Source organism: Branchiostoma belcheri, unplaced genomic scaffold, assembly GCF_001625305.1.
Source record: "Branchiostoma belcheri isolate BF01 breed outbred unplaced genomic scaffold, Haploidv18h27 scaffold125, whole genome shotgun sequence".
Taxonomy (NCBI): Eukaryota; Metazoa; Chordata; class Leptocardii; order Amphioxiformes; family Branchiostomatidae; genus Branchiostoma; species Branchiostoma belcheri.
In genome coordinates this window covers 62412-76113 of record NW_017802658.1, presented here as the reverse complement: position 1 = coordinate 76113, position 13702 = coordinate 62412, and the positions used below count along the sequence as shown (strand labels likewise).

Below are 13702 nucleotides of genomic sequence, written 5' to 3'. Positions count from 1 at the left end.
TCCTGTCAGTTTAAATATACATACAGCAACCTTGAAATCTGGCTCTTCCCTAAGCTTCTTTGCTTGAGGATTTTCCCATCTCAAATCACCTTTAAAACTTAATAATATCATTAGGTGACATAGTATTACATGTACATATATAACATAACAAGCACAATCATCTCTAGAAAACGTTTCAACTTACAACAACTAAGTTATATGTAGAATGTCAATCCAGATCATATTGAATGAGGAAGGGACAAAAAATGTTTGAAAATGACTTTCCTCAACTGCTGGGGGCAAAATATGAGCATTTTTGAGTTGACTTCAGAATTTTTCAAAATTTTTCAAATCAGAAAAAAATGAAGAGGCAAACCCGATCGAGAAACAGCAAATTAAATTGGTGTGGCCTTATATGTGACAGAAGTCCTCCCAAAAGGGGACACCACATTTCATAACAGTCCATAGGGATGACTCAGTTGTTGTAACAACACAATTGTTTGTTGTTTCAGTCCTAGCAACCTGTTGACTTTAATTACAGAAAAGAAGACACACCCTTTAGCACAGGTGAGTCAAAGGTGAAAACACCTGTGTGTCAAAGGTGTGGTGGAACAGTCCGTCCTTGTCAAACTGTGCACCATGGAATGTTATAAGGCCATACCAATGTAATTTGCTGTTTCTCGGATACGCCCTGTCCATTTTTTTCTGATTTGCAAAAAAAAAAATTTAGGTTCTAAATCAACTGCAAAATGCTCAATGAAAGACATATTTTGGCCGCAACGGTTCAAGAAAGTCCTTTTCTTCCTAGTTATTAAAGTTTTCCAATGTAATAATGCAATTCTGTTTCATTAAAAGTTCATAATCTATTGTTTTAATTATAAACCAGCCTGGTATGTTCACTTCATGGCTCATATTGTAACATTTCCGGCTATCATGGGGTGCCTTGGCCTGTTTTTTTTTTTGTCCTTTCGCTCCAGATTTTCTCAGAAAAAAATCTGAGAAACAACAAATTAAATTGGTGTGGCCTAAGTTTGAAATAATCCTGGATATTATTTCCCATTTACATAATTGTCACATACAATAAGTCTTTTAACATCACCAGCTGTATTTGATTCATAGTATTTTTTTGAATTTTTAAATACCCACATTTGAGGGTATGATGATTCTGTCTAAGGGGAATACTTCTTCGGACAAAGCTGGCATGTCATTATTATCATATATAATATCATAATAAAACAATTAGCACTCAAACTTCAAGTTCATATGTATCACAAAGAGGTCCTAATCTTGACAAAAGAGCTGCATCTTACAAAGCCATTGTTCATATAAAATATCTACATGTACGAAGCCAGCATATCTCCCATATTTGCTATTGCATCAATATACAATTGCATTGTCTTTCAAACATTGTAAGTTGTCCTTTTTTTCCATTTTTAAAAATCTTACAATACAGCACTAAGAATTTCTTCAAAATAACGAAACTTGAACATTCCTCAAGCTACGTTACATTATTGCAGTTATCGGTGATAAAATTGTGACCATAAGACATATATGACCATAACTTAGTACACATGTAATACTAAGGCTTGTGTACCGAGTACAAATATGGCTGAAATAATAATTATTGGACAGCTAGGTTTTATGCCTGACTGGACCCCTATACTCCCTACGCAAGAGAGCATGAAGTCATGACGCATGATGGAAATCGTTTGCAAATATTTACACCCAAAAGCCAAGAAGTAAATATCTGTCTTCTGTGTTTTCTGCTTGGTAGGTAACATCTGTGTCCATAATATCACCAGGGTCCATAATATCGCCACCTTGAGAAACAGTGTGCTTTAAGATATTTTTACTGCAACATACCCTAGGTATGTACATTTGAGGTGTGAAGGAGTGCATACCAAAAGTATGTTGCAGTAGAATTATCTATAAGCACACTTTTTCTCAAGGTGGCGATATTATGGACCCTAGCGATATTATGGACACGGATGTTAACATTTCATCCACATCCAGCTAAAAGTTGTCCTATGCCAGGGTTCAAAATCAAATTCGATTTTTCTGTATCAGAAAAGTTTTACTTGCACCACTCAGAATTTAGTAGTGAAAACTTCTTACAAACAATTTGCATTATTTCTTTTATACTTCATAGTTGGTATAACCAATTTACTTGGTATAACAGTCAATGCAGTGCTCACATAACACTAAAATTCCACAATGTCACTGTGACATACACCTACATTTGTATATGTAAACCCAGTACATGGACCAGTGCAGGTAAGGTACAGGTAAACATAAGAAATACCTGCACAGCTCCAGTTTTACCTGCACATAACCTGTACTGTATATGAAGGTGGTATTTCGAGCCCTGTTAATAATGACTTGAAGTTGAACTAGCCTGCTCAGTACAGAAAGCTAGAGTTCAAAGACCTCATCAAATCCCTGTCAATTCTTCAATTTTTTGACAGTTACTTCCTGCTTTGAAACAAGTACATTTTGCCACACAATCCTGTACCTTGAGGCTTTTCCTGCCACAAAAATGTTCCGGAAATATTTCAGGAAATATTCATAATCCTGGATTCATGACATCATCTACCCAAAACTGTCCCTGTTACTGGGTCATTTTCCCCCCAAGGGACTAGGTCAGTCTCCTCAGCAGGCCACCATGTCCAATATTGTTCAACGTTTTCTTAAACATTTAGAAATTCAATAGAATGTAGTTACAAGATTTTAAGCAAAAGTTTCTTTAAAATATTCTTCTGAATCTGATGTCAAACTGTAAACCATTCTTCAACGAGTTATTATCTCCATGCAAAGCAAATACTTTTTAAAAAATCCACTCAAGTTTTTGTTTTGAAACAGTCCAACATACGCTTGCGAGGAAACACTAGCAATGTCCTTAGGGGGGGTAACTAGGAAACGACATTGCAATTGTTGCTGTGTTAATTGTGTTGACCGAACGAGCGGACACACTTTGTACATACTAGCCAACACCCAGTAGCCGTCATTGTATACCCTTTTAGCTTCTACAACACAATCTTGAGTTAAGGTTTTAACCCAAAAAACTTGCCAAACAATTACTTTAAAGCTAAGTACGTGCAACCTTTTAGATTGTTCCTATTTTTCTGAGCATTAACACAAGCTAAACTGTAATTACAAAAGACTGATTTTTTTCACACTTGGGTGAACAATATCTACTCTTCTCTTTCTTAATCATACTAAGGCCGACTTTAGACTGACGACGGTATACGATCGCACGACAATCGTTGTGGGCGACGGCTGACTTTAGACACAGGGGCAGGCAGCGTGGCGGACACCCGCAGCGCAGGCTAGCGCACGTATGACCCTCATTGACATATGACCTCTGACATCTTGCCGCGCGAATTCAAAATGGCGGGAGAACCGCTGTTTTTCGTCATGCTGCAGCAGATTGTCATTTTTCTGCTTTTAACTCGTGCTGCCATGCGGGCGAGACGACGAGTACGTGCCCAGCAAAGGAGGGCTATGAGGCGCATGTACCGAGACGAGCAATACCCGGGTTTGGACCCGGCGTTCGGTGCTGCGGCCGGCCTGGCCATTATGGAAGCCAGGCATGTGGATCGGCGGTTCGGTTCGTACCGAAGAAGTAACCATTGGTGGCAGAGGATCGCACTCACGTTTGACGACTTTCAATGGTATAGGCGGTTTAGGATGAGGAGACCTACGTTTGTTTTACTGCTTAATAATGTCCAACATGTGCTACGCCGCAATGACACCCGCATGCGTAAGGCAATAACCGCGGAGACGCGCCTGGCTATCGGTATCTACTGGCTTGCCTCGGGAGATTTATTGCGGACAGTCGCGGACCTTTTCGGCGTTAGCGAAGGGTCCGTTAGCAATATTGTGTACGAAGTTTGCAATGCAGTAGTGGACATCTTGGGACCCCAATACCTGACTTTTCCCCGAGGAGAAAGACTGACAGAAATAGTACGGGGATATGAAGAAAGGTGGGGGTTTCCCCAGTGCGGAGGAGCAATAGACGGATCACACATTGAAGTCAAGGCCCCAGCTGACCTTCGAACGGATTTCTACAACAGAAAGGGGTGGTATTCCATGGTGCTCCAGGGCATTGTGGACTACAGATATAGGTATGTCATCAAACATGTATGAGTGTTGCTACTGTGTAACCAACAATTTCTGCTTAAAAATTTAATGTTTACATGGAGCATGTCAACTTTAAGGTACACTATACACATATATTTTACACACACCCAGGAGTCCTCGTGCCAATAGTCTTAAATTGTGTGATGTTTTGGTCCACTTTCGCAAGGATAATAGTGGGCACTTCATACCTGGAGCTTAATTTTTGGGAAATAATAGGACCTGTACATTTGCAAGCCTGTTCTCAATAAATGAAATGTTTTCAAGAACTTACCTGGGTCAACATAAAGATCTGCCATTGCATGGTTTATTATGCTACCATGTATGCATGCTACTATGTATAAAATAACTGTCGGCCTCCCAAAAAGAATATTCAGATATATTCATTTCATCTGTAACAGATTCATCGATGTGTACACTGGGTGGCCTGGAAGCGTCCATGATGCGCGTGTTCTGCGAAACTCCCCAGTCTTCAGACGTGCGACCAGAGGAAATGGATTGAGCTTGTTTCCACAGGTATGAGTATTTCCTTTACACCTAGAGGAAAGGTAAAGAATAAATGTAATTCCATTGAAGAATGCTGACGCATTTCTCTAACGATTCCTTTCAACTGATAGAAGAGAGTGCAATTACACCCAATGAATATATTGACGTTAATATAAATATTTACCATTACATTTTATGCTTTTTGTTTTTTAGGAGTTCAACCGGAGGATCTCTGGAACTGACGTTCCCGTAGTGCTGCTGGGCGATGCAGCCTACCCCCACCTGCCATGGCTTATGAAGCCCTATCCAGACAACGGTCACCTGAGCCAAGAGAAGACTACATTCAACTACCGCCTGAGTCGGGCAAGAATGACTGTTGAATGTGCTTTTGGCCGGCTGAAGGGCAGGTGGCGGTGCCTTTCTGAGGAACTGAAGATCGATCTGGACCGGGTCCCAACGGTGGTGACGGCATGTTGCATCTTGCATAACGTCTGCGAGCAGCATGGAGAGAACTACTTTAACCACTGGAATATCCCTGCTGCTGCCTACAACCCGCAGGTGAGGCCAATCCAGCAGGTGAGGCCAAGTGTGGCCAGGGACGCCTTGGCCCGACTATTTGCTGCCGGTTTCCCCCTGGGCAACGCTCCTTTATAAGTCATTTGCATTTCCATTTTTCTGTACGGAACATATGCGTTTCCTCCTTTGGGCTCAGGTGTGTTTAATGGTTCGCCTCAGTTAATATGTTCATGATGTACAATGGCTATGAGACAACACATTATCTCAAAATACCAGTTATGCATATGACATTAAAAAACCTGTGTTGTATACATTTGCAAAACTTCCCTGTCACACTTGCTTCATGTTTATAATAAAGTTTGATACCTGAGAGTGAGATACATAGGAATTGCATTGTAGTATGAAGCCACACTTGTTTTCATATGTTTTGCAAAAATAGATATATATATATACTAATAAACAGTTTCTTTTAGTAATACTCTAAGCAACAAGGTTAACATCCCAACGGGGAACAAGTCATCTGTATGGCATAAAAAAACCTGTGCTGTATACATTTGCAAAAGTCCCTGTCACACTTGTTCATGTTTAAGTTTGATACCTGAGAGTGAGATACATAGGAATTGCACTGTAGTATCAGGTCGCACTTGTTTTCATATGTTTTGCAAAAATAGATATATATATATATACTAATATTATAGCAATAAACAGTTTCTTTTAGTAATACTCTAAGCAACAAGGTTAACATCCCAACGGGGAACAAGTCATCTGTATGGCATAAAAAAACCTGTGCTGTATACATTTGCAAAAGTCCCTGTCACACTTGTTCATGTTTATAATAAAGTTTGATATCTGAGAGTGACCTCAGGCTGAAACAGGTCTTAAGTGTACCTACAGGTGGATTGTCAACATCAGCAGCACTTCTTTTCCCTGAGAGGGTTGAGGGTCCCCTAAAGGGGTGGTGGGGGGGTTGACATGGGGCCGGCACCTGCACCAGTTTAGCAGAGGGTGGGGGGTGGTTTAGCTGGGAAACTGAAACAGTATACCTACAGGTTTAAATATGTTGGTTCAGCAGCACTGGTGTCAACATCAGCAGCACTGTTTCCCTGAGAGGGTTGAGGGTCCTGAAAGGGGGGGCGATTTGGCATGCGGCCGGCACCTACAGCAGGGTCCTGAAAGGGGGGGCGATTTGGCATGTAGCCGGCACCTACAGCAGGGTCCTGAAAGGGGGGGCGATTTTGCATGTAGCCGGCACCTACAGCAGGGTCCTGAAAGGGGGGGCGATTTGGCATGGGGCCGCGGTTCTGGAAGGGAGGGTTGTTCGGATGGGCACCATACTGATACATGGGGCGGTGCTGGGGCATGCCTCCAGGGCCAAACATGGTCATGAATTGGCCCATCATCCCCATGAATTGTCCCATCATGTTGGACATCATGTCCCTATCCGCCTCCTGTTGTAGTTTACTAATTCGGAGCTCGTGCTCCCTCCAGCTTTCATCCCTTTCTTTATTTATCTCCACCTGTTTTTTCAGTCCTTCTTCTTGTACTTTGGACATGGACTGCTGAAGGCCTTCCATTGTAGATTCCACCCTGCTCTTCTTCTTGTTCACATCAACCTTCTTGAACACTAGCCAGAAGAACAAAAACACAGGCTTAAAAAATATACTATGCAAAAAAAGCTACAGGACTAATTTATAACACCATTAGGTAGTAATATGCAGGTTTGTTTTCCTAAAAGTACATCTTATCAACGCATATGGTGCATTTATTCCCTTATCCACACAGATATTAATCGGCAAGAGTTATATTAATATTACCTGGCCCCTTTCGTTTCCTGTCTTCAGCCGAAGGCTTCCGTGTCTTCTTCCCAGTCTGCCCTTTCTCCGGCTCCTTCCCAGTCTGCCCTTTCTCCGGCTCCTTCCCAGTCTGCCCCTTCTCTGCCTCATTCCCAGTCTGCCCTTTCTCCGCCTCATTCCCAGTCTGGTCCTTGTCTGATAATGAGAAATTACAGAAAGTCCATCAATTACAATTGTAAGTTCACCATACTGTACAGAAAAAAAAAAAGATCATTGGTTCATATTCTGGGTCTTCTATTTCGACACATACTTAATGGTATGACATGTGACAGTGATTGAAAAAAATAAAAACAATTCTGACTACATGAATACTTCTCAGTTGGAAGGTTTGAAGATTATATTCCTTGTCATTATTTCATTCCCCAATGCATACATAAAATCTACAAAGAAGAAAATAGCATGAAAATTGCTTTCAACAACACCTGCCTTTTGGGTCAGTGGGCATGTCCTCCACATCCCCATCCCCATCCCCACTGCTGACTATAGAGAGCACACTTGTATCACCACCAGTGCTTTCTGCAGAACTGTCAGGCGGTGGTGTGATGGACCTCGTTGACGCTGTGTCATCGTCATCTTCATCTTCTGATGACTCTGTAAAATAAAAGTCAAAATACCTTAACAACAGTCTACAATATACATAAAACCATTGCTGAATGTATGTTTATTGCCATTTGTAACAATAAGTTATATAAATATAATTATAGATGTTAGATATTGTAACTATAATTCTTATGTGTCTACCTTAAGACATGTTGTTGACGTGGGAAATATATATGTATATATATTTTTAAATATATTGTATATATATATGAATTATATATTTAAGTGATATATATGAATTATATATTTAAATGTTCCTCACACATCAAAAATAAAAAGTATAACTGTTGTAGAGACTGTTCAAATGTTGCATAGTATCTATCTACACAACACCGTTAACAAATGTAGACTATAGCCTGTGCTTCAAGCAAGTGTTAAAATTCTGAAAAGTTTCTAAATACCTGAGCCTGAGAAATTGGCCTCCACTGTGTTGTGTGGCCGTGTGGCTGGTCTACCACCGAGAAGACGGTCCAGTTCATCGTAGTATGGGCAGGTAATCCTCCCACTCCCACTGCGCTCGTTTTGTTTTTTGGCCTTTCGGTAGCGATACTTCAGGTCTCTCATTTTTGTTCTAATCTGTTGTGCAGTGCGGTCAAAACCCTCATGGCGCATACCATCCACCAACTTCTTCACCGCTTCCTTGTTCCTCGCCGTCTCGAGTTGGGAGAGAACGCGCTGATCTCCCCACAAACCCAGCAAACAGCGCGTCTCCTCATCGCTCCAAATCTTCCCACGGCCTTCTGCCATAGCCTTGTGCTTCAATACTTGTCAAAATAGTCCAAAAAAGGCTTGAACAAAAAGAAAACAACACAGGAAAATGGCGCGGGTTTCCTCGTGTGGCGACGTGCTTGGACAGGAAGTGGCGCTAGCGGGCTTATTTGCATATGACCCATGACCTCCCACTTCCTTCGCCGGCGACGGTTCACTTTATACGGGGGAAACTGCGTCTCGGACCCCCCGCTGAAGGATCGCACGATAGGGTCCGAGGTGGTAGTGACGACGATTCGAGGATTACCGTCGTGCGACTATTTTGATCGTGTTTAGACGGTGATAAAATACCGTCGCCGGCAACATCTTGACGATAAACATTCGTACGACTATCGAACCGTCGTCAGTCTAAAGTGCCCCTAAGATGCAGAGGTGTTTTCACGCCCATTTCTTTAATGGGCTCCACCCACTATGCAAACAATGGCTCAAGCCCTATTCAAGCATAGCTGTTCATCATATTGGAAGGCATTGGGGAGGAAGTTCCACTTATACTAGACAGTCTTTTGTAGCAATGTTTGGTACCCAAGGACATATCATATTAATGGTTCTCTTGAGTACAATATGGTAGGCCATTATGACATTAAGTTTCTGACATTAAAATATGCAAGAAATGCAACAACCTGTCACTCTATGGGAGAGTCTACTGTAAAATGGGTAGGAATTTTGCTGCATTTTTTCTGTTCTCTGTCTTGTCTCCATGCTTTTTGTCTAAGAAGACCATTTTTCTTGGTCCCACAGGTGGTCATCTCAGACAATTTGGCTGTATTTCTTAAAATTTAGAAAAGTCTTGCTCTCATTTTTACCAATAATGTGACAGTGACAAGACAAGTACATGAAAGACTATTGAATTACAATTACTTTCTGTAAGAAAGCCAAAAAATTGCATAACTTGAAACAATCATAAATTTGTACGTTTAACTTTAAGTAAGTTTTCAACTGTACAACTGTAACACTGGGAAGCAAAAACCCTTGCGAATGCCTCCAATGATATACGTGGGTGCCTAACGATCCGTAGTGTTTCCGTATGAAATACTGACTGGGTAGGAATGCTGTCCAGCCACATAGTGACAGTAACCTGAGAACTTGGCCGACAAGGACCCAGACTGTCTAGTACTTGGAAACTTGTCACCGGATGTCTTGTTTTACAAGAAAGTTCCTAGGTCTAATGTTTTTCAGAACACAGGCCAGTGACTCATACAAAAAAGCAGCATTATGACTAATATGAGAGTGAAAAAAAAACAATATTGAAAATGGATCTATTCTGCAAATCTTTAAAAAAAAAGTCTGCATGGATTCAGAAAAAAATTAGGAATTCATTAAAACAAGGCCTGCACACAAATACATTGTAAAGTCTAACTTGGCTTATACTAAAGGTTCAAGGTTAAAATTGGTTTATATGGTCACATCATAACATTAAAGTAACTCATAAAAAGTTTAACCCCTTACCATTACTGTAAGTCACTTTGTCTTTACGGTAGCAAAATTTCATGGTCCTAGGAAAAAGGATTTCAAAGTTTTTCCTGTAGGAACAATTGTCCCCAGACCCCCCTACGATTTTTTAGCCAGCGGCATCCCCTTTCGATTTGCATCATCTTGTCTTAACTTGTCTAACTTTTGTAGCTTTTTGGACTTCCAAAAAGTTGTCTTCACTTATTTGCATATCAATCAATAGTTTGTGCGTATAAACCTGCATTTCTCCTCTGGTCTCTCAGTCAGTGACCAAAGCTAGCTTACTTGGATACTAGCTGAAACGTCTGACCGTTTCCAAAATCAGTTGCTTGAGTAACTGCTTTTTGCCGTATCTTATTACCTGGATGTCTAACCTTCATCGATACGATGTTACAAATAAAATTGAAATGACGGAAAAAAATTGCAAGCTGGAACACAGAGATCATCACACCGCAGTGTGGGAACATGCCATCTGTAGTTTACAGAGTAGAAGAAGGTTAAACGTCAGGATTATGGTTGGTATCAACTTTTCTTTCATGTTGGATCTAACTCCACTTTGTACAAACACGCACACACAGAAAACGACATGCCTGACTTATAGCAATTCACAATAGATAAATCAACAAAATACCATTGTCAACAATATGTACTAAAAACGGAATGCACTTCTGATCTTTCATTTGTTGTTGTTGGACATATACAAATAAAGTTACTGGTAACTACATTTTGGGAGGCATGAATGCCTGTACATTTTTGTATAAATTGTGTATTAAGTTGACATTGTATAATATGTATGCAACAATACTATATACCTAAAAAAAGAAATGAATAAAAATTCCACATAAATACAATAATATACCATTTATACCATTGGCACCAATAATAAACAAAATTTATATACATAAGAAAATAAATATATAAAAAGAGTAATGAAAATAGGAAAGGATATGCAAAAAAATCTGCCTAACGGCCCTTTCGAGCGTAAGCAATGGACTAGTCCGTCCTAGATAGAGATGGATAGGACAACTGGTCATAAAGGCGCACAACAACTACCCCAACCTGCCCCGGTACATGGTTCAATACCTTAACACCCTCCTTAACAGCCTTGGACAGCTCATATATAATGCATGAAGATGGCACATTGAAAGCTCTGTCTGCATGCATGCCTTCCTGTGTGGTATTAAAATCCTAAACCTCTTTACTGGATCTTTTCCCCCACACATCCATTCTAGTTTTTTATTGAGGTCACCAGATGAGAACTTTGAAGGGCAGATATATTGTATGGCCCACATAAAAGGGTCACAAGCTGGCATTGCCCTAGAAAATATGGACCCGTATGGCTTAGTATGTGTGTTTATGGCCCAAATACATGTATGGCCAAAGGCGTTTCGCAAAGGGCTATATGTTTACATGTACAAAATGTATGCAGTAAGGTACAATGTAATTAAAGTTTGTGTCGAAATAAGTCATGTTCCTTTTTAGGAAACGAGAAAATAAATCTAAAACTTGGCCTTGATTTGACACTTTTTAAATGGGGATTTTGAAAATACAAAATCTGTGGAAAGCCCCCCTCCCCAATCCATTTAGAAGGGCCTGGACTAACCCTGCATTACTTTGGCATGTGCTACAATGCCTATTATTTATTATTGATATGTCAATTTTAACCACAGTTGAAAGGCACTGCTTTGACCTATGCTATTGTTATAAAGAATTCAGACCTGGTATCCCAAATATTTATATGGAAGTTCAAATATCCAATGAATTTAATATTGAATCACAGTCAACTACCAAAAAAAAAAACACAAATATTTACATTTGTCATATGCATTATGCTACAAGCTATCCTCAAAAGAACAATGAATTAATGTCATCACAAAATTAACAAGGTGAGAAACAATAATCTACATTTTATTTTTAATGTGAAGCTTTTGGAAGCAGGAGAAAGAAAAACAATAAACAAAACTCCTGGGAAAAAAACACGTCTTTCCACAACACACAAACACTATTATTATCCATGATCCATTAACTTCATCTAGATTTATAATCATTGATTTTTCAGCCTCTTCTTTCAAAACTGCTTGATTATACAGTTTTAATCCCTACCCATGTGTATTCTGGTAACGATTTTTATGCCTCCCTTGTCTACATAAAGGCCTACCAGGGATTTCATTATTGTTTATCGACATAATAATCATTCTGAAGAATTTTCCTCAAGCTAGAAATGCTTCCTGAATACGCATGCTTGTGGAAGTAAAGTTAAGATTTCATTTAGATTAGAGTGGGAAAAATTTGTCTTGTGAAGGTACTTTTGACAGGTATACGGAGAAAATGGTACATTTTGAGCCCTGGTATTGGAAAATTAGTTTTACCATTTGACAGATGCATTAGGGATTAATTGACCCATATCCATTCAATTACCAGGGTGACTGCAGCTCGACCACTGTGTCTTGTCCATGGTATAATTTTTTTCTAAAAATCCATCTAGTAAGGTTTACTAGCGTGTAAATCTAAATTTTATGGTACATTCTTTCTGATACTAATCTTACATTTACGTGTAAACCTGTCAAAAAGAAAACTGTCAACAACTTGCAAAAAAAAATTCTTCTGTGGTTATTGGGCCAACTATATCCAATCCTGTCAAATAAATAATTTTATTGCAAATTAATGTCTCAGAGCAGCATGTATCCTAAACAAAACAAAACAAACAACAGTCTATAATGTGTGTAATACTATACATTGTATATTACGTAACAAAAAGAATAAAAACCATCAACACGTAAACAATCATCCTATATCCAACACCTCCTTTAACCTTCATCCTGTTACCTAACCCCAAAAACTATTAAAAATTTGGTGCCAAATGGCTACATTAGCATGTTAAAGGTTAAACAAACAACTTATGTATAGAAGATTATAATAGAGAATTGACATGTACCTACCTAACACCTAACTGGCACTCTTCTAGCTTCTCCATACTTTCTGATTCACAAAAAACATGTGAAATCCACAGTCACTACTTCAACGATGCAGTGCTATCATGCCCTAAACGTCATTTTAATAACTCCAAGCCTCCTGCCAGCTATGTTACGCCGTTGCTCCTATCCAGAATGATTGGTGTGCGGGAAATCTCTGCCCCATGAAACAGCCATCTTGCGCTGTAGTCCCGCGTGTAACATACGCTCGCAACACGACACTCATCGATTTCAGGAAGTAATCACTAGCTGTGGTTGCCAGCGAGCCACGATTGGTCGGAGTTGGATGCGCTAGCATAGATATGGGCCATTGGAAAGCTTTCAACAATTCCTGCAGTGTAACATATAGCTACTAGGTGCCACTGTACAATCGAAAAGCGCACTGTTATAAACCAGCTAATTATATACAGTCAAAACTGTGCCAAGGCCATGGTGACAGCTTTTTCTCGGTCTCAAAAATTTTCCCCATTGACGCAAGCATTAAGCAACCTGTCCAGGGTGACCACCTGGCCAATGTGACTGCAACGTATGTACAATGAGTCTTCGCAGTAAGATTATGAACTTAGAACTGTCTGGTCTTTACTTTAGTGCCCATGTGAGGCTTTTTGCAATGTTTTTGTTCGTGTGTTTGTATATGTATTGCAACAATGTTTTTTTGTATTTGCTTAAGACAAGTAATTGTAAAAAATCAGTGTTATTCAGCATGTTTTTGTACAGGCTGCGAGGCTGGTTTTTATGAATAAACTGTTAAACCACCCTGACTTGGGTTCGCTTTTGCCTCGACTGCTGGCCATGGACAGTGTTTTTTGTTTGACGTAAATTGTGCCACCCTCCCCACATGCATTAGCTAACCACAGAACTGAAGATGCTTACAGCATATTACATTAAAACATCTTGACTTGGAAACCATTTATGTCTCAGTCATGTTACGTTGTGAGGCTA

The 13702-nt window shown here is 39.8% G+C and overlaps 2 protein-coding genes across 22 annotated transcripts in view; both read right to left on the bottom strand.

Annotated features, from left to right (window-relative positions):
- The window catches only part of LOC109463379 (epidermal growth factor receptor kinase substrate 8-like), a 64948-nt gene that overhangs the window by 38278 nt on the left and 12968 nt on the right, over positions 1–13702 (bottom strand). The gene's annotated exons all lie outside the window — the stretch shown is intronic.
- LOC109463382 (trihelix transcription factor GT-3a-like) lies at positions 5230–8422 on the bottom strand. 2 transcript variants are annotated; one of them, XM_019760175.1, is made up of 5 exons: positions 7973–8422; positions 7398–7562; positions 6933–7106; positions 6323–6742; positions 5230–6274 (listed from the first exon to the last, which is right to left on the bottom strand). In XM_019760175.1, the coding sequence occupies exons 1-5, from the start codon at positions 8316–8318 to the stop codon at positions 6162–6164; spliced, it is 1218 nt and encodes a 405-aa protein (XP_019615734.1). In that variant the 5' UTR covers positions 8319–8422; the 3' UTR covers positions 5230–6161. The 2 variants fall into 2 exon arrangements, with proteins under 2 accessions (XP_019615734.1, XP_019615733.1); XM_019760174.1 differs by having other exon boundaries at positions 5230–6742.

Excerpts from the sequence above, each read along its gene's own strand:
- LOC109463382 (XM_019760174.1), bottom strand. The coding sequence starts at position 8,318 with ATGGCAGAAGGCCGTGGGAAGATTTGGAGCGATGAGGAGACGCGCTGT. Across the intron at positions 7,563-7,972 it reads GGCCAATTTCTCAGGCTCAG|AGTCATCAGAAGATGAAGAT; the intron begins GTATTTAGAAAC and ends TTTATTTTACAG. Across the intron at positions 6,743-6,932 it reads CAGGAAACGAAAGGGGCCAG|TGTTCAAGAAGGTTGATGTG; the intron begins GTAATATTAATA and ends TCTTCTGGCTAG.